At 48.4% G+C, this 20,508-nt stretch overlaps 2 protein-coding genes across 17 annotated transcripts in view; one reads left to right on the top strand and one right to left on the bottom strand.

Annotated features, from left to right (window-relative positions):
- The window catches only part of LOC105496244 (tumor protein p53 inducible nuclear protein 2), a 41,170-nt gene extending 33,606 nt beyond the window's left edge, over positions 1-7,564 (top strand). For 9 of the 10 annotated variants that reach the window (XM_071079479.1, XM_011766455.3, XM_011766456.3 and 6 more), the window contains 3 exons: positions 2,775-2,948; positions 3,296-3,584; positions 4,173-7,564. In XM_071079479.1, coding sequence (XP_070935580.1) covers positions 2,825-2,948; positions 3,296-3,584; positions 4,173-4,422 — 663 coding nt within the window. In that variant the 5' untranslated portion in view covers positions 2,775-2,824 and the 3' untranslated portion in view covers positions 4,423-7,564. The remainder of the gene's footprint in view (positions 1-2,774; positions 2,949-3,295; positions 3,585-4,172) is intronic. The other variant, XM_011766457.3, reaches the window with a different exon arrangement.
- A 1,429-nt stretch (positions 7,565-8,993) lies between these two features.
- The window catches only part of LOC105496246 (nuclear receptor coactivator 6), a 119,205-nt gene continuing 107,690 nt past the window's right edge, over positions 8,994-20,508 (bottom strand). For all 7 annotated transcript variants that reach the window (XM_011766459.3, XM_011766463.3, XM_071079472.1 and 4 more), the window contains one exon: positions 8,994-9,521. In XM_011766459.3, the coding sequence (XP_011764761.2) occupies positions 9,478-9,521 (44 nt within the window). In that variant the 3' untranslated portion in view covers positions 8,994-9,477. The remainder of the gene's footprint in view (positions 9,522-20,508) is intronic.

Genomic DNA, 20,508 nt, shown 5'->3' with positions numbered 1-20,508 from the left:
GCTTCCCAAGTGGTCAGGAGAGGGGGCAGGCACTGGCTGGCTGGTGCTGCTGTCACTCCTGGCTGTCACTGACTTGCTGTGTGACCTCAGACAGGGAGCTTCTCCCCCGAGCCTCCCTCCCCTAAACCTATCTGAAATTTGAGGAGGCACAGTGCAGGCTCTGGTACACAGTGGGTCTTCAGGAAGTGCATGCTAAATCTTGGTGCCAGTAACCCCAGACCCTTTTGTAGCTAGGCGAGGGGTGGTGTGGCTAGGTCAAGGTCTTTTTCACCTCCCTGTACCCCTGCATCATTGTATTCTTGGGGATTGTTTGCTGAGTCTTTCCTGACATCCTCCTAATCTGGACTGGATGCACAGTAACGTGGGACTAGGACTGCCCTGCCACTATCCAGCCATGTATTTTTGGATAGATTATGTGTTCTTTCTGATCATCACATTGTAAAATGGGCTGGGTGAATATGATGGTCCCTGAAACAACTCTTAACTTCTCTTTCATATTCCATGAAGTAGTAGGTTCTTGGAAGGAGGATGTGCCTCATTAAGGCCTTGATATTCCCTTCCTTCAAGAGGGGCCAAACTTTCTGGGCTTTTGGCAATGGAGTCACCAGCTCCCTGTGGCTACAGATGGGTTGGGATACATGAATTGTGCTGGGCGGACACTAGTTGGGGGTGGCGCCACCTTCTTAACCCTTGTAGATCTCCCACCCCCATCCCACCAGGGAAGCCAGCATCTTGAGCCTCCTGTGAGTCTGCAAATGTGGAAATATTCTCAGGGTATGGAAGTGAGGTGATTCTGCAGCAAGTGTGAAAACACTTCCAGGGAATGGGGGAGGTAGCAATAAGCATGGCAATACTGCAGGTGGATTAGCAGAAAGAGGAGAAATACCTCCAGGGAAGTCTGGACCTGCCCCCAGGAAGTTCTACAGGAAGTGTGGAAACACCCTTAGAGAATGGTGACAAGTGGCTCAGCAGCAAAACCATTGAGCATCTTTAGGGAACAGGTGTGGAGAGTCAGTCAGGCTTCAGGTACGGGGGAGTATGGCCAGCAGCCCCCAGCCAAGCTCTAGTCCTGAGGTAGGCTGGCATGGGGAGGGGGTAGATCTAGAGCTACTACCTTGGTGTTTCCATTTCTGGAGTAGGGGGCCTCCCTCTTCATCTTCACCCAGGGAAGGATTGGTTAAGGGCTTGCCTGGGTCTGGGTCCAACCCTCAGTGCTCATCCTTAAGGGCCCCTGGAAACTGACAGCTCCCTTCCTCCATCATCACCTCCCACTGACCTGCTGTCTCCCTGAGCCCAAGCAACCTGATCTTCCTCCTAGCCTGGGATGCTGCCCTTGAACAGGAGCCCAGGAAAAGAGGGTCAGAGGGGGGAGGGCATGCCATCTTTACACCTCATATGACAGACACAACCGAGCCATGCCAAATCACATGGTAAGATGGTAGCAGTTCTATGGGATTTCTGCTGGTCAGTGCTTTTCAAACCACACAGGCTCCAGGAGTGGTTCTTAATCTCGTGGGTCAAAGATTGCTGTTTAGGAAATCATGATGAAAACCAAGGTCCTTTTCCCAGAAAAATACACATGGACCATGACCCCTGTCCACCAAGTTGAAAATATCAAATTCAGACAGACACCCAGAAAAGGCAATAGAATATTGTGATTCTGGGTGCCACCTCTGGAATCTGATTGTGTGGATGCAAATCCCACCTTTGTCTCTTACTAGCTGTGAGACTTTGGGAAAGTTAACTTCTCTGTGCCTCAATTTCTTCAACTGTAAAGTAAGGATAGTAATTATCTACTTCCTGTAGTTGTGAGGATTACATGAGGTAATGTAGGTAAAGCTGCTTAGTATAGTGCCAGGAACATAAATGTTAGCTATTATTATTATTATTGAGACTGAGTTTCGCTCTGTCACCCAGGCTGGAGTGCAGTGGTGCCTTGCAGGTTCCAGTGATTCTCCTGCCTCAGCCTAGGATTACAGGCACCTGCCACCACGCCCAGCTAATTTTTGTATTATTAGTAGAGACGGGGTTTCACCATGTTGGCCAGACTGGTCTCGAACTCCTGACCTCAAGTAATTCACCCACTTCTGCCTCCCAAAGTGCTGGGATTACAGGCGTGAGCCACCGCGCCCGGCCTAGCTATATTGTGATGATAACAAGCAGACAGTATGGGCAATTTCCTCCCTGCCTGGAGAACTCCTGTTTACTCCTCAGAGTCCAGCTTGGATGTCCAATTCTCTGGAGACCTTCCCTGGCAGAGCTGTGTCATATGTCACTCTTTCTATGTTCCTAAAGCACCCTGTAATAATAACTATTAGTTTGTTGAGTGCTTACCGTATGCCCAGACATAGTTCTAAGTACTTCATAAGTGTTTAGCTCATTTAGTTCTTTCCCCCCGCCTTTTTTTCTTTCAATAACTTTGATATAGCTCATTTAATTCTTATTAGAGCCTGGAGGAGGATACTATTATTAGCTTATTTAATTCTTATAAGAGCCCGGAGGAAGGTACTATTATCATTGTCTTTTGACAGATAAGAAAACTAAGGCACAGATAAGTTAAATAACTTCCTAAAATCATACAGAAGATTAAAAAAAAAAAAAACAAAACCAAAACCTGGATTTGAATACAGAAAGCACATATCCTCAAAGTGTCCGCACGTATCCCTGTTGTGTGTACCCTTCTCCCTGCTCTGGGGGTGATATCTTCTGTCCTCTGCCCCAAGCCAGGAGTGGGGTGAACTTAAATCATCTCAACGTCCTTCTATGATTCCCAGGTTTTTGCACTGCCATAGGGCGCCCCCGTGAGGCCGCTTCGCCCCCCACCATGTTCCAGCGCCTCACCAGCCTCTTCTTCAGCACCCCCTCGCCCCCTGAAGACCCCGACTGCCCCCGCGCCTTCGTGTCGGAGGAGGATGAAGTGGACGGCTGGCTCATCATTGACCTGCCGGGTGAGGTCTGGGTCTGCCTCCTGGGCCTGTGAAGTCATTCTAAGGGCAGATGGCCGAGCAGAGGGGAAGGGCGCTGCTGGGGGATTGGGGAGTCCCCCAAGCCTACTGGAGGTGGGGTCACGGGACCCCTTCCCATGAGAGGCGGGGCCCTCTCCTGGCGCCCCAGGAGAGGCCGCACGTCAGGTCCCCTAGGGCAGCAGGGCGAGACTCCTGGCCCGTGGGTGCCCCGGGGAGCTGCGGGTCTGACTAACGATGCCCTTTCTCTCCCCGCCCCCTTGTCCGGTGTGCGTGTGTGTCCCTTCTCGCTGCTCCCCTCCTCTGCACGGCTCCCAACCCGCGCCCCTTAGACAGCTACGCGGCTCCACCCAGCCCCGGGGCCGCCTCTGCCCCCGCGGGCCGCCCTCCGCCCGCGCCCTCCTTGATGGACGAGAGCTGGTTTGTTACCCCTCCCGCCTGTTTTACTGCAGAGGGGCCTGGACTCGGTCCCGCCCGCCTCCAGAGCAGCCCCCTGGAGGACCTCCTCATCGAGCACCCCAGCATGTCCGTTTACGTCACCGGCAGCACCATAGTGCTGGAGCCCGGGCCCCCTTCCCCGCTCCCGGACGCGGCCCTGCCAGACGGCGACCTCAGCGAAGGGTGAGCGAGCCGGGGGCGGAGCCTGGATGCCCAGGGAGATCGATCTTGGAGGCCAGGGTCCAGGCCAGGAGGCTGGGGTAGCGGGCCAGCCCGGCCCCGCGCTCGAGGGGGTTGCGGCCTTGGGAGAGTTGAGTTTGAGACAAAGTCGCGGGCCCGTGAGCCGCAGGGCGAGGCTAGAAGCGGGCCTGAGGATGGAGGGGCTGGGCTGTTGGGTGGGAGAGGCGTGGCTTCGTGGCCGGGGCGCGGCTTGGGAGGGAGGGGCGTGGCTAAGAGGCCGGGGCCGGATTTGGAGGCTTGAGGATCGTGGCTGGAGCGTCTAGGGAGTGGGACTTAAACAGAAAGGCAAGGGTGGAATGGGGAGTGGGGGGTCCAGTCTTCCCCGAGGTCCAGTTTACCTGTTATGGGCTAGAACCGAGGAGACACCTCCGGGTTGGTACCCACAAGAAGGGCGTCGGGCACCCCAATCTGAACGGACACCCCAATCTGAACGGACACAACTGCGCCAAAGCAAGGGTGGGAGATGGCAGCGCCCCCTAGCTCCCCCACCAGGCTTACCCGGCTTGACCGAGCCTCGCTCTGTCCCCACAGGGAGTTGGCGCCCGCCGGCCGCGAGCCCCGGGCCGCGCGCCACGTCGCTCCTCTCCCAGCGCGGGCGGCGCTGCTGGAAAAGGCGGGCCAGGTGCGGCGGCTGCAGCGGGCCCGGCAGCGGGCGGAGCGCCACGCGCTGAGCGCCAAGGCGGTGCAGCGACAGAACCGAGCCCGCGAGAGCCGTCCGTGCCGGTCCAAGAACCAGGGCAGCTTCATCTACCAGCCGTGCCAGCGCCAGTTTAACTACTGAGCGTCCACCGGCCGCGCCGCGAACCCCTTGCTGACTCCCGATCCCTGTCGGGCTCCTCCGACGCCTCGGGCTGGACACCGAAACCTCCCTTCTTAAAGCGTGTGAGGTTAGGTGATAGCCGACACCCTCAATATCCCCATCTCTGATCGTCTAATCTGCCTCGGAACCCCTTCAAGCCCCCTTCACCCTCACTCCTTCTGGCCCCCATACCCAGCATCTAATCATCCATGCCCCCTACTCCTGACCCCTCCATCCTTTCTTCTCCGGTCCCCATCCCTGTCTTTCCCCTTCACCCTTGCCCTTCAGTCCTCTACCTCTGGCCCACCCCTATTTCTGAAAGCTTCTTCCAGTCCCTGATCTGGCTCATTCCTCACTTTCAACTCCCACCTTACATGAGTCACACTATCCCATGGTTGGCATTACACTTACTCCTGTTCCCTTATTCTTCATTCCCAGTAATTCCCTCCCAAATGGTGGGGACCCTGAGCCCAGCTCTGACCAGGTAGAGCCTTTGCAGCCTGGGCTGCTGTCATTGCCCTCTAGTAAGGGCTCAGGGTTTTGCTAATTTTAGTCTCCCCTTCCTTCTGCCTTGGGGACGGTACTCTGCGGAGCTACTTAGGCCTGGAAAGGTACAGTATGTAGAAGAGGACTGTGAGATGTGAGTTAGAGGGAGAAGACGGAGGGAATCTAGGGAACAAGGCAGCCTATTGGAGATGCGGACAGGACAGACACGTTGAGAAGCTGCAGGGAGCAGGGCACCAAGGGAGTGTGCACTGTGCTTGCTCAGAGAGGCCAAACCCTGCTCCCAGGCTGAAGCCTGGAGTCTGCCCCCACTTCCCTTTTCTATAATCCACCCTTGTGCAGGTCCCGGAATCCGAAGGGCTTAGTCAGTACCTTGCCACTCTACCCCTGACATGTCACCCGAGTAGAAGCTGGGCAAGGCCCCACTATCCTGGCCATCTTTTCACAAGCCCAAGGTGCTAGAACTAGCTTAGGAGACATGCAGGCCACGCGGCTTCTAGGCAGGGAAAGGGCACACACTCTCGGTCAGCGTGCAGAGCAGTGATGCTGGAGGACACACCATGGGGTGAAGTCATCCCAAGGCTGACAGCTCAGCTTTCACCTTGCCTCTGGCCTTGTATTTCACACCCTGCTCAGTATGGCTAGCCAGCAATCCTAAGTAGGAGTCCAGGACCCCTACTGTCCCAATCCGCAAATTGTTCCTATCCAGGTTCAGGGCCTTCAGGGGGCCTCTTTTCATTTTCTCCCACAGGCCTCTCTTTCTTTCTAGGTTGCTGGGGAGAGATGGGTGCCCTATGGTCCCCCTCCCCTCCTCCTCCAGTAAGTACCTGGAGGAGGGAACCTGAATCCCTGGGGGAGACAGACGGGGCAGGGGCCACCGGCCTCCCCCTTCTTGTGGTGAGACTGAATTTTGGGCTCAGACACCAGCAACAGCCTCCTGGGATGCCCCGAGTTGCTTCCCATTTCCTCTTTCTAGCCACCCTTTTCTAGTGTGTGCCCACTCTTCCTTGGAACTTTTAAGACTTCTTGGTACATATGAACATAAGTCCTCCCCTCACCCCAATTCTAGGTTTCCAGGCCTCCCAGCCAAGCTGAGGCTTGGAGAAAACTCTGCATTCCCATGAGGGCAAAGGCAGCTGCCCTCCCTGACCCTCTAGCCCCAGGCCTCATGGGGGATATGTGGGGAAGGGATGGGGTATCCCCATGGATGCTGGGATGAGGACAGAGGAATACCTGATGGGGTCTCCTATTCCAGGGAATAAGCCAAATTAACACTAAAAACGGATCAAAGCTCCCACGCCAGTCCACTAGGGCCCCAGTAGTTGACAGCCTTGCTCCTCTCCCCAAGTTCTCCTTCAGTTACAACCTAGTTGCTTTTATTCTTCCAGCTACCACTTGGGCACTTCACAGCCAGCCTAGGGTCTTCGGCGCCTCCAAGAGCTGAAACTCCCTCCAACCCTTCTTGCCTACTCCTCACTGCCAGCTGGGACCTAGGCTCAGTCCTGTGTGGTGCCCATGATCCTTCTGGTGGGGGAAGAGTTTAAGTTATAGGGCATTTGGCTCAAATTTTAAAAGGCCTTTTCTTTACATGTATTTCTGGAGGCTCCTGTAGTTCTAGAACCCAATCTCTCACATGGCAGGTTGCAAGGCTGTTTTTTTGTACCTTTCCTATAGATTCTGTAGCATTTGAGTGTGGCAATATTTTAATTGTGTATAGATTTCTAAAAACCAACACTACTCAGTCTCCTGCTAGTCTGACTCCTGAAGCATCAGCCCTTGTCATACTGTATTGACTGTGTACGTGCCTTTCACCTTGAGCATGCTTCAGGATTTTTTTTTTTTTTAAACCACAGAACTTGAATACATGAGGGAACCAGAGTTCAAAGTCCTATGCAACCTTAGGAGGGGGTTAGAGACTCTATTTTGATCGATGTTTTCAGAGGCCCTAGAGTTTGTACCAGTTTGAGAGTATTAATGTCAGTACTACCAGCACTTTGCCAAAACTGTGTCAGAGGGACCCCTGTTTCTAGAGTGAGTCCCAGTTACATCAAAGAGTGACTTCCAGTTATTCCCCAGTTAAGTCTGAGTGGGTCCTTCAAGCTGGGTGTCTTTCCAGTCTTTGCCAGTCTAGTCCTAGTAGGGCACCGTGTGTGTATGAATGCAGTTTGGTGCTGTTTTAGAGTATGCCTGCTCCCCAGCCCCCTGCCTGGAACCCTCTAATCAACTTGCTCTGACCTATAATGTCTTAGGTGCAACAAGGACCCCATCAGAGCTCTTGGATACCCCCCTAGATCCATGTGGCTTTACATGAGGGGACTGAATGCAGACATACCATAGCCCCCTTCTACTACTTTCCCTCTCGCCCTGCCACCTAGTTCCACATGGAACCAACAAGTTGAGTGCATCCCTGTTGGGTGTTTTGAGACTGGCTGAAATGAGGAGATTTTGACCATGTGACGTGTCAACAGACTCAAGGAAACAACCACCTCAACTGGGTCATGTGGCATGCCTGTGTATGTGTGTAACAGAATTCTGATTGTTAGACTGTAATGCTATTCCTCTATGGGAGAAAAAAATTAATATAAAGAAAAACAAATAAAAATCTATTTAAAGCACATGATCCTTTCTGCCTGAGTTGAGCTTAAGTATGAGAAGCATTTTGTAATCTTAAGCACAGTAGTGGCATAGGATATTATGATAAAGCTGGCTTTGGTTCTGGTGTATGTGTCATGGGAGAGGAAGAGGGGAGATAAGCTTACTGGGAACAGAGCCAGACAATGGGATCTGACTCATAAATAACTACTTTTAGAGGATCCTTATAATGCAAGACGCATATATGAAGACAGCTGAAATAGAGATGAGATGAGAATAAGAGCATGACAGAATGACCAACTCATCCTTTTGGTTTCAGGCACTGGGTTAGAGCAAAGGCAAGGAGCCACTGGAGGGAAAGGATGAAGTCTAGCCCTAGGGGAGATGCAGCAGAAGGCTGAAGCCCAGGCTGAGACAAGGCCAGGGCCCCCAGCATCAGAGTCTCCTGAAAGTTGGGGGTAGGGTGGGGCAGAAGCAGCTGGCTTTGGAGACTACACACATTTTGAAGCAGGGCAGCCAGAGTGAAATGTAGTGAACATCTCTGAAATATATAACACAAAATGACCTCTCTAATTTGGAAGCTGCTCCATCTAACCACAGAACTGGACTGAAGGTGGAAACCTGACCTAAACTGGACTAGATTCTTTTTTTTTTTTTTTTTTTTTTTGAGACGGAGTTTCACTCATTGCCCAGACTGGAGTGCAATGGTACAATCTTGGCTCACCACAACTTCCGCCTGTTGGGTTCTAGCAATTCTCCTGCCTCAGCCTCCCTAGTAGCTTGGATTACAGGCATGTGCCACCATGCCCAGCTAATTTTGTATTTTTAGTAGTGACGGTGTTTCTCCATGTTGGTCAGGCTGGTCTCGAACTCCTGACCTCAGGTGATCCACCCGCCTAGGCCTTCCAAAGTGCTGGGATTACAGGTGTGAGCCACCACACCTGGCCCTGGACTAGATTCTTGATGCTGGCACAATCTTACAGGCCAGTCTGGGCTTACCTCCTGCACGGAAGAGATGTAAGCACAACTGTTTTGGATCTATCCACCATGCATATGGAGAAGCAATGTGTGATGTGGTGAAAAAGTGCTGTCTCAGCTGCTGACAGCTTCCTGTCCCTAGAAAATCCTGGGTGGTCATTGATCTTCTCTAAGTTGGTTTTGTTATTTGCATCAAAAGAAATTTGAGCAATATATATCAAAGTACCTGGCATAGTGCTGAACAGGGTTGGTTTCTTCAAAGCCAAGAATGAAGTGAGGGAGCAAGTATGTACATTTTCCTCAACTTGCCAGGCGGACATCTCAGGTGCGATGAGGACTAGATGGGAATTCCATTCACAAAGAAGGCTGTGTCTGCTTATTTAAGGTCCAAAGAAAGAGCTTATCACCCAAAAATCCCTTACCAATAACATAACTTTATGTTCTATGACAATGACATTTATTTAACACATTATTTCGCATTGTACAAATCCTTAGATTCTCTTTATTCACTGGTCCATTTTCTACAACAAATACATCCAAAACACTATATAATAAAATTATTTACAACATTTCCAAATGAGAAGATTGCTTTTGCCCCCACTACTGCTATTCACACACAGTACTTCCACAGCACAATACGTCATTAGGAGATCTAAAAATGCTCACCCTGTACTCTAGGCTGCTTAGGAAATGTGAAAACTAACAACATTTATAATGGCATTAGCTCCTTTCAATACAAGACAACATTTTAGAAACCTTGAACTTCAACTTGCAACACCAAAAGGGCTCAACAATCCTGCTTTCCCCATTGCACTTTATGAAACAGGTTGCAGGGACTAGGAAAAGGGTCACATTATTAAAATTACTAACTGTACAGAAATTGATTTAAAAAAGTCACAGCTCAAAATTGCTCTTTGTAAAAGTCACACACATTTACAAGTATCAAGTCGCAGTCCTGCTTGTTTACTTGGATTTTCTTCGCTTGGATTGCACCGCACTGGTTATGTCTGTTGGGGGAAAGAAAGGACGTGTTCAGTGGAGGTTAACACTTTATAGCAGTACCCTTTAGGCAGTCCACAACAAGCAGGGCAGACCTAAGGGGAGCCCTACTTGACTCGGAATCTGTCTAAGAGGTGCTCTGAATGGAGCACAGGCTTTCCTTGATGACCTATGTGGGAAGAAGGTGTGGTCCTGCATTAGGCAGAATTGGGGGAATGTGACAAACGTGGTGGGCGATGAAGCACACTGACTAGAGAAAGTGCAGGGTGGAGAGAGCCTTTGTAGCTGGGCAATTCACCCACTGTTTCCCTCACCAGTTCCCATCATACAACGAAGTATGAATAGATAGATTGACAATGCTTTTGGTGGAAATCAACGAGTAATGCCATAAGCAAGTGAGTAAGTTGTGTTAGAGTGCAAAAAAAAAAACCTGCCTTGGGATCCCTTTTGGAGCCAAGCTATTGTTTCACAGTAAGGAACCATTTTTGTCATGCTATAGTCAAGGTCTAAACAACATGACCATGGGCCCTGGTCAATGAGTGTCTACTATGGCCCAGCCAGTTATATCAAGACTGTGGAAGGCTGGGCGTGGTAGCTCACGCCTGTAATGCCAGCACTTTGGGAGGCCGAGGCAGGTGGATTGCCTGAGGTCAGGAGTTCGAGACTAGTTTGTCCCATCTCTACTAAAATACACAAAAATCAGCAGGGCATGGTGAAGTGTGCCTGTAATCCCAGCTACTTGGGAGGCTGAGGCAGGGGAATTGCTTGAACCAGGGAGGTGAAGGTTGCAGTAAGCTGAGATCCCACCACTGTACTGCAGCCTGGGTGACAGCGAGACTCCGTCTCAAAAAAAAAAAAAAAAAAAAAGACTGTGGATGTATCAGTCATGAACTCAATTCAGAACAAGCAAGAGTCTGCTCTGAGTCCAAGTGAGCCTGAAGGCTTCATGGAAGAGGGGAACTGAGTGATTTACACACAGAATGACAGTGACATAAAGGCAAATGACTATGTTTTGATTCCTTTAGTTTCTCTTGTCTTAATCTTATGCCAGACTTAAACAGTGTTTCTTTTTTTTTTTTTTTTTTTTTTTGAGACGGAGTCTCACGCTGTTGCCCAGGCTGGGGTGCAGTGGCGCGATCTCGGCTCACTGCAAGCTCCGCCTCCCGGGTTCCCGCCATTCTCCTGCCTCAGCCTCCTGAGTAGCTGGGACTACAGGCGCCCGCCACCGCGCCCGGCTAATTTTTTGTATTTTTAGTAGAGACGGGGTTTCACTGTGGTCTCGATCTCCTGACCTTGTGATCCGCCCGCCTCGGCCTCCCAAAGTGCTGGGATTACAGGCTTGAGCCACCGCGCCCGGCCTAAACAGTGTTTCTTAAAAACATTTTAGGCTGGGCGCGGTGTAATGTATTGCATGCCTGTAATACCAGCACTTTGGGAGGTCGAGGCGGGCAGATCACCTGAGGTCGGGAGTTCCAGACCAGCCTGACCAACTTGGAGAAACCCTGTCTCTACTAAAAATACAAAATTAGCCAGGTGTGGTTGCACATGCCTGTAATCCCAGCTCCTAGGGAGGCTGAGGCAGGAGAATCTGAACCTGGGAGGCAGAGTTTGCGGTGGCTGAGATCACACCACTGCATTCCAGCCTGGGCAACAAGAGAAAAACTCTGTCTCCAAAAAAAAAAAAACAAAAAACAAAACAAAACAAAAAAAAAACACCTTTTGGCCAGGTGTGATGGCTCATGCCTGTAATCCCATCACTTTGGGAGACTGAGGCGGGAGGCTCACTTGAGCCCAGAAATCTTGAGGCCAGCCTGGGCAAGATGGTGAGAACCCATCTCTACAAAAAGAAAAGAATTAGCTGGGCATGGTGGCACATGCCTGTAGTCCCAGCTACTTAGGAGACTGAGGTGGGAGGATCACTTGAGCCCAGGAGTTCATGGCTGAAGGAGTTCAAGGCTGAAGTGAGCTATGTTCATGCCACTGTACTCCAGCCTGGGAGACACAGACCCTGTCTCTATTAAAAAAAAAAAAATTCTACACAAAGTTATGGCAGAGTACAGTGAATAGCTTGAAGCTCTCCAAATGTAAACACTTCTTTAGAATCTCATATTGACTACAAAAGGTCACCTTTACTTCATATTCTGGTTTTAATATGAAAAGTGTTCTAAAATTACTTCTCATCAAAGAGAAAAAAAATGCTTCTAGTATATCAATACAAAAGATGAATCAGATTTACCCATTTCTGGTAAGTAGGCTGAATTTTCTGATACTGCATGTTAGGTTGTATTCTAAGCAAATTTTACTTTGTCTTTTGTATCATAATATTTTGCGAACCCAGATTCTAATAAATACGTAGATTTTAAGGAAAAATTTTACTACTCTGTTAGCTAAGGTAACTGCTAAGAAGTGAGGCCTAGGCCAGGCGCGGTGGCTCACGCCTGTAATCCCAGCACTTTGGGAGGCTGAGGCGGGCGGATCACCTGACGTCAGGAGATCCAGAGCAGCCTGACCAATGTGGAGAAACCCCATCTCTACTAAATAATACAAAATTAGCCAGGTGTGGTGGCGCATGCCTGTAATCCCAGTTACTCGGGAGGCTAAGGCAGGAGAATTGTTTTAGCCCGGGAGGCGGAGGTTGTGGTGAGCCGAGATTGTGCCATTGCACTCCAGCTTGGGCAACAAGAGCAAAACTCCGTCTCACAAAAAAATAAAATAAAATAAAAAGAAGTGAGGTCTAGATGAATTTCTAAGAGGTGCCCAGTAATTTCATTCAGGCCTCTGTTGGTGGAAATTTCAGTATGTTTATCTTCTCAAATGTCATGTTTTTTTGTGCCATGTGGTAGAATCAGTCTTTCTGATTTACTCATTAGTCTTTTACTAATCAGAAGACAGTTAATCTGCCGGGATGTTAATAATGGTGTTCTTTATTTTAATTCATGTAAATTAAGAGTCTCACAGAGCCCACACAACTCCCTAAAATCAACTCTTCAGGTCCAAATCTCAAGCTTTATTTTCACTGCAGCAAATCTGTCATGTGCAGTAAAAATAGGCAGGTTTTTGTCTTGACAGTGTTCATCCTCAGAAAAACATTCATTAATTAGGTCAACTTTGGAAGCTTTTCCCTTGTTGTGATATGAAGGATCAAGTGGTATGTCTGAGAAACATATGTGGCTGGGAAAAGAAGTGGGTAGTGGAGTGTGGGTGAGAATCAACCTCAGGCTCCCCCTCCTGCCTTGCTTGTTCCCATTTGTCACTGCTCCGAAGCACCCAATGAACTGGCAGGCTGCCTCTGAGCGTGAATCAATGAGTGGGGCCAGGAATAAACAAATGACTTGTGCTAGAAACTGCAAAAAAAACACAAACATGGCCGGGCGCGGTGGCTCAAGCCTGTAATCCCAGCACTTTGGGAGGCCGAGATGGGTGGATCATGAGGTCAGGAGATCAAGACCATCCTGGCTAACACGGTGAAACCCCATCTCTACTAAAAAATACAAAAAACTAGCCAGGCGAGGTGGTGGGCTCCTGTAGTCCCAGCTACTCAGGAGGCTGAGGCAGGAGAATGGCGTGAACCCGGGAGGCGGAGCTTGCAGTAAGCTGAGATCTGGTCACTGCACTCCAGCCTGGGCGACAGAGCGAGACTCCGTCCCAAAAAAAAAAAAAAAAAAAAAAACCCCACAAACACACCATTAAAAACCCTCATCTTTTGGATACTATGGTTGGTGGGGAGAAGTGGTGAAGGATGTACTTTCATACTTCCATGAGGAAAAAAATAAATTTTAAACTGAGTTTGAAGTCTTTATCACCATCCCTGGATAAATCCAGTCAATCTGAGTCAGAGAGCAAACCTCAGACTCAAAATGTCTAAAATCAAACTTGGGATTTTCACCTCCAACAGTGAGGTCCTCTGCCACTGTTCCCCATCATGTCTGAAAAAAAGATTTTTTGATGAGTTTTTTTGTTTTGGTAGTTGATTTTATACTCCTTCCAAAATGTTACCACTTTTACTACTCTAATGAATAGGCAAATTACTTTTTTTTTTTTTTTTTTTTTTTGCGAGTGAGTCTTGTAAATTACTTCTTTTTTTTTTGAGACAGTCTTGCACTGTCACCCAGGCTGGAGTGGCGATCTGAACTCACTGCAACCTCCACCCCCTGGGTTCAAGCAATTCTCCTGCCTCAGCCTCCCTAGTAGCTAGGATTACAGGCGCACACTACCACGCCCAGCTAATGCTTGTATTTTTAGTAGAGATGGGGTTTCACCATGTTGGCCAGGCTGATCTCAAATTCCTCACCTCAACTGATCCGCCCGCCTCAGCCTCCCAGAGCGTTGGGATTACAGAAGTGAGCCACTGAGCCTGGCCACAAATTAAGGTAAGAAATTCTAGGTAAGTGATGTAGAGGCTAATGATCCAGTCAGGGTGTACCTCAGACTGTGACTGGCACACTGTTCCTAAAGGCTGCCTGGCCTGTGAACCTACCTTCAGTTTTTTAATCATCAGGGATTTTACAAAATTAGTGTCTCTTCACAGACAGACAAACAGTTCAAACTCTAGCAGTGCAGTCAGATCATTTATATCCATGTCTTAGAACATGGATAAACATGTTCTTAGAACATGGATTGGGCCGGGCGCGGTGGCTCAAGCCTGTAATCCCAGCACTTTGGGAGGCCGAGACGGGCGGATCACTAGGTCAGCAGATCGAGACCATCCTGGCTAACACGGGGAAACCCCGTCTCTACTAAAAAATACAAAAAACTAGCCGGGCGAGGTGGTGGGCGCCTGTAGTCCCAGCTACTCCGGAGGCTGAGGCAGGACAATGGCATAAACCCGGGAGGCGGAGCTTGCAGTGAGCTGAGATCCAGCCACTGCACCCCAGCCTGGGCGACAGAGCCAGACTCCGTCTCAAAAAAAAAAAAAAAAAAAAAAGAACATGGATTGAACATAGGTGGTAAAGAACTGGGTCAATAACAGTCTTTGAGGTGACTGTCCAAGTATGTCACTGGGGGAACATTTAAATTTGTAACCTAATAAAGGGATTTTTCAGCCTGGTTGCCTCATTTTGACCTTAAGCAAATTTGACCAAATCTACAGTACAAGGCTCTACTTAATCCTCTAGTATGTGACCTCTACCATCCACACAGCTTTAGTAATGGCCTTTGACCTTGCTCACATCATTGTGCCTTTCACTGTCTGTAGTACTTCTACCCAAGACGTCTACGTAATTGTAAAAAAAATTCTGGGAATTGGCAAGGTGCGGTGGCTCACACCTATAATCCCAGCACTTTGATTAGCAGAGGTGGGCAGATCACTTGAGGTCAGGAGTTCAAGACCAGCCTGGCCAACATGGCGAAACCCCATCTCTTCTAAAAATACAAAAATTAGCCGGGCGTGGTGGTGCATGCCTGTAGTCCCAGCTACTCGGGAGGCTGAGCCAGGAGAATCACTTGAACCCGGGAGGCAGAGCTTGCAATGAGCCGAGATCAAGACACTGCACTCCAGCCTGGGTGACAGAACAAGACTCTGTCTCAAACAAAAAAATTCTGGAAATTTTCCTTTACAATTTGCATGGTTGGTTTCTAAATGAAGCTACTAGAGTACACTTTCAGGTGGTTACTCTTCAGGGTTTTCTCCCACGACATTATCAATATATGTTCACTTGCATATCTACAATAATACTTCTGCTTTAATTCAGTATATCGGTATACCCTGTGTTTTTTTAGACGGTTGCTTCACTGGCTGTGGGTAGGGTGGGGCTATCACCTACTTTGCTGTCAGGGGGACACCCAGGACTGCTGATAATTACAGATTGCTCTGAACTTTCCTTAAATTAACATATTTTCCTCGTTCCAAACTTATGCTTTGAACTTCATGTTTTCAACTACCTTTTAAAAAAATATTTTTTTTTTTTTTTTTTTTTTGAGACGGAGTCTAGTTCTGTCACCCAGGCTGGAGTGCAGTGGCACGATCTCGGCTCACTGCAAGCTCCACCTCCCGGGTTCACTCCATTCTCCTGGCTCAGCCTCCTGAGTAGCTGGGACTACAGGCGCCCACCACCGCGCCCGGCTAATTTTTTGTATTTTTAGTAGAGACAGGGTTTCACTGTGATCTCGATCTCCTGACCTCGTGATCCGCCCGCCTCGGCCTCCCAAAGTGCTGGGATTACAGGCATGAGCCACCGAATAATTACCTTTTTCCCAGGTGAAAATATAACAAAAACTATTCTAAATGGAGGAGTAAATAATGATAAAGAAAACTAGAAAAATCAGCCAGGCACAGTGGCTCACGCCTGTAATTCCAGAGCTTTGGGAGGCTGAGGCAGGAGGATCACGAGGTCAGGAGATCGAGACCATCCTGGTTAACACAGTGAAACCCTGTCTCTACTAAAAAATACAAAAAATTAGCCGGGCGTGGTGGCGGGCGCCTGTAGTCCCAGCTACTTCGGAGGCTGAGGCAGGAGAATGGTGTGAACCTGGGAGGCAGAGCTAGCAGTGAGCCGAGAGCGCCACTGCACTCCAGCCTGGGCAACAGAGCAAGACTCCGTCTCAGAAAAAAAAAGAAAACTAGAAAAATCATTTGTGTTTTTGTGGCAAATTCACCATGTCAGGAAGGAGAACTACTCATTTGCATGTTTGTAAACAACACATCTGATCAGGTGCAATTTTAAAAAGTGATTTGTGGTAGCTAATTTTTGTGTAATTATAAGTGACCCAACCAACCAAAACAATGGATCAAAGCATGACCAAAAACCATGAGGGCCTTCCTGGACTTGCCCAGAAATCATCCATCCCACCTGCTCTGATCTGGCAGTCTGGCAGGCCTTGGCCAGCATGATGTAAGCAAACTCAGCTCTCACAGCAGGAGCATGATTAATGTCACTGGTTCTCCAACAATACAAAAACAGCAACACTTTTAATTACAAACCGCTCATAGTGTTTCTCAGCTTCAGAGGTTTTCATGAAAAACACAGTATGTTTCTGATTTTGTTTGTATATGATATGTATGACCAAACTCTTATTAAATGCAAAAAGAAGCAGCCCCCTTTCCCCCTCAAAACTTTAAAAAGTGCTGATTCTGCAGGAACATACTTCATTCATATTTCAGGTACCCAGCACTGCATATGTCCCCACATTTGAGGTGCATCCATTTTAGAAACCAGCTTGATATTTTGTGATCACATTCTGGGTATGGGTTTAAATACAATCACAGTAAATTATTTTGTAACTTGGTTCACATTTTTGGATACAATATACAGGCCAAAAATATGCATAATTATTCTTTAATTTGGCTCCAAGAGCTTTAATACTGAAAAACCAAAAGGGCTCCAGTACTAATTTCTGATTTAAAAGGTAACTGTGATACTATGATATATAATTTTTGGTTTTTGTCCCACGTTCCTGGCTCATAGCTCCTGTAACTCTTGTAATTTCCTAAGTGACTGAGCAATCTTTTGTTAAAATATTTGGCTTTTTGCCCATAGTTCTTGAAACAGCTCTGAGGTTGAGTTGATCACAAATGGCCAACTCTTTTATCAATCATGCCTATGTAATGAAGCCCCACTAAAAATCCAAAAGGGACCAACCTCCCCTTCCCCTTCTTCCTCCATACAAAAACAAACAAACAAAAAACAAAACAGAACAAAAAAACCCACAAACCCACAAAAGGACTGAATTCAGGGGCTTCCCAGAAGCTGAACAAGAACATTCCACCTGCTAAGAGAGTGGTGCACAAACTCCACACGGATGGAAGCTTCTACACTTGGGACCCATACAGACCTTGCCCTATGTATCCCTTCATCTGGCTGTTCATTTGTATCCTTTAAAACAGTGGTCCCCAACCTTTTTGGCACCAGGGATTGGTTTTGTGGAAGACAATTTTTCCACGGACTGGGGGTTGGGGGGATATGGTTTCAGGATGAAACTGTTCCACCTCAGATTCTCAAGCATTAGTTAGATTCTCATAAGGACCACGTAACCTCTATCTCTCGCATGCACAGTTTACAGTAGGGTTCACACTCCTAAGAGAATCTAATGTCACCTCTGATTTGACAGGAGATGGAGCTCAGGCAGTAATGCTCACTTGCCCACCACTCACCTCCTGCTGTGTGGCCTCGTTCCTAACAGGTCACAGACCACTACCAACCAGTCTACGGCCCGGGGATTGGGGACCACTGCTTTAAAATATCAGCAGGGCATGGTGGCTCATGCCTGTAATCCCAGCACTTTGGGAGGCGAAGGTGGGAGGATCACTTGAGCCCAGGAGTTCTAGACCAGCCTGGGCAACAGGGTGAGTCCTGTTTCTACAAAAAATTAAAACTTCAGCTAGCCATGGTGGTGTGTGCCTATAGTCTCAATTACTCAGGAGGCTAAGGCGGGAGGATTGCTTGAGCCCAAGAGTCTGAGGCTGCAATGAGTGATGATAGTGCCACTGCACTCCAGCCTGGGTGACACAGTGAGACCCTGTCTCAAAAAAAAAACAAAAAAACTGGCTGGGCATGGTGGCTCATGCCTGTAATCCCAGCACTTTGGGAGGCGAAGGTGGGAGGATCACTTGAGCCCAGGAGTTCTAGACCAGCCTGGTCAACATGGTGAAACCCTATTTCTACTAAAGATATAAAAATTAGCTGGGTTGCCGGGCGCGGTGGCTCACGCCTGTAATCCCAGCACTTTGGGAGGCCGAGGCGGGCGGATCACAAGGTCAGGAGATCGAGACCACGGTGAAACCCCGTCTCTACTAAAAATACAAAAAATTAGCCGGGCGCGGTTGTGGGCGCCTGTAGTCCCAGCTACTCGGGAGGCTGAGGCAGGAGAATGGCGTGAACCCGGGAGGCGGAGCTTGCAGTGAGCCGAGATCGCGCCACTGCACTCCAGCCTGGGCGACAGAGCGAGACTCCGTCTCAAAAAAAAAAAAAAGAATTGCTTGAACCCGGGAGATGGAGGTTGCAATGAGCCAAGATCATGCCACTGCACTCCAGCCTGGGCGATAGAGTGAGACTCCATCTAAAAACAATAAATAAATAAAAATAAAATAAAAGTAAAAATTTTTAAAAAAATCTTTCATATGGGAGGCCAATGTGGGAGGATCACTTGAGGCCAAGAGCTCAAGATCAACCTGGGCACACAGGGAGACCCCGTCTCTACAAAAAAAATTTAAAAATTAGCCCAGCGTGGTGATGCACACCTATAGTTCCAGCTACTTGGGAAGCTGAGGCAGAAGGATTATTTAAGCTCAGGAGTTTAAGGTTGCAGTGAGCCATGATCATGCCACTGTACTCTAGCCTGGGTGACAGAGTGAGAACCTGCAAATGAAAAAAAAAAAAAAGGGCCAGGCACAGTGGCTCACACCAGTAATCCCAGCACTTTGGAAGGCCAAGGCAAGTGGATCACTTGAGGTCAGGATTTCGAGACCAGCCTGTCAACATGGCGAAACCCCATCTCTACTAAAAAAAAATACACACACACACACACACAAATTAGCCAGGCATGGTGGTGCAAGCCTCTGTAATGCCAGCAACCCGGGAGGTTGAGGCATAAGAATCGCTTGAACCTGGGAGGTGGAGGTTGCAATGAGCTGAGATCGTGCCACTGTACTTCAGCCTGGGCAACAGAGTGAGACTCTGTCACAAAACAAAACAAAACAAAACTAGAAAAAAAGAAAAAGCTTTATAATAAACTGGTAAACATGCTTCCCTGAGTGCTATCAGCTATTCTAGCAAATTAACTGAACCCAGTTAGGAGGGTTTCATGGAAACTCCAATTTTTAGCCAGCTAGTCAGAAGCACAGGTAAAACAACCCGGGGCTTGCACCTGGCATTGGAAGTGGGCAGCAGTCTTGTGGGACTGAGCCCTCAAACCTGTGGATCTGATACTATCTCCAGGCAGATAGTGTCAGAATTGAATTGGAGGACACCCAGCTGGTGTCTGAGGCAGGACTGATTGCTTGCTTGATGTGTGGGGAAAAAAAACACCTTACATCTGGAGTCAGAAGTGTGTTGTGAGAGTATAGCAGGAGAAACTGAGTCTGTTTTTCTACTCATACACAGTAACTTAACCAGGGACAGTTAGAGAATGATGGCCTGAGGTCTTGTGACTGATGTGGGTATCTATACATGACTGTGATTCCAGGGGCTGGCCAGAGCTATGCCATTCTTTAGGGAGACACTTAGCACCCCTCCATGCAAGAACACAAAGCCTGAGAGTCATTATGGCCTCTTCTAAGCCAACTGCTAAGCCTCAAAGCAAGGATGTGCCAGGCATTCCAACATCACCACCGCCACCGTGGGACAAGGTTCAGTTTAAGTGTACAGGCTTATTCCCCACCCCCAACCCCCCTAAAAACAGGTTCTAGCTTTCCATCTCTTCTTGGCTGGTAGTTCTCTACAGAGCGGTTCTAGTTTGAGCATCTCTTCTTAACTGTCCCAGCTGCTTCTTAGATTCTTTCTGGTGCCCTGTAAATAACACCTTTAGTAACTTGAGGCTCTGGGCTGAGGTCAAGGTTCCAAAAATCTGGTGTGTGACATCTCTAAAGGCCAATAGCTTTTCCCTGCTTTAAAGGTAATTACATACCATATTCTATAGCCTAGAAGATCTTGCTCTTTTGGGAAAGTGAAAGGCCACAAGAACATGCAGAACTGAGGGGAAGCAGATTTTCCCACACAACTCTAGGCATGTTCCCTTTTATGCTTTAAGTTTAGTACTTCAATATACTGAAAAGTGTGCTTCCTTCCAAACTAGTTTCTGCCTAGAGATGATTCCCAGGGAGGAGGAAGGAAGTTACTGGCTTCATATCTCCACCTAAAGTTAGGATACCTAACAGGACTCTGACAGTATTCCTAGAAAAGAAAGAAGGCCCCTCTCACCTTTGCCGCTTAACTCTCCAGCAGGCTGAGTATGGTGATGGTACTTTGTACACCTCAATTTTACCTGTATATGACCTCTGCCCTATTCCCAGAGGCTCTTGTGAGGCATCGTGACATTCTTGCCTAGAGACATAACCTGCCA

This window comes from Macaca nemestrina, chromosome 15 (genome assembly GCF_043159975.1).
Source record: "Macaca nemestrina isolate mMacNem1 chromosome 15, mMacNem.hap1, whole genome shotgun sequence".
NCBI lineage: Eukaryota > Metazoa > Chordata > Mammalia > Primates > Cercopithecidae > Macaca > Macaca nemestrina.
Note: the sequence above shows the minus strand (reverse complement) of the source record. Positions and strands in the feature narration are given on the sequence as shown.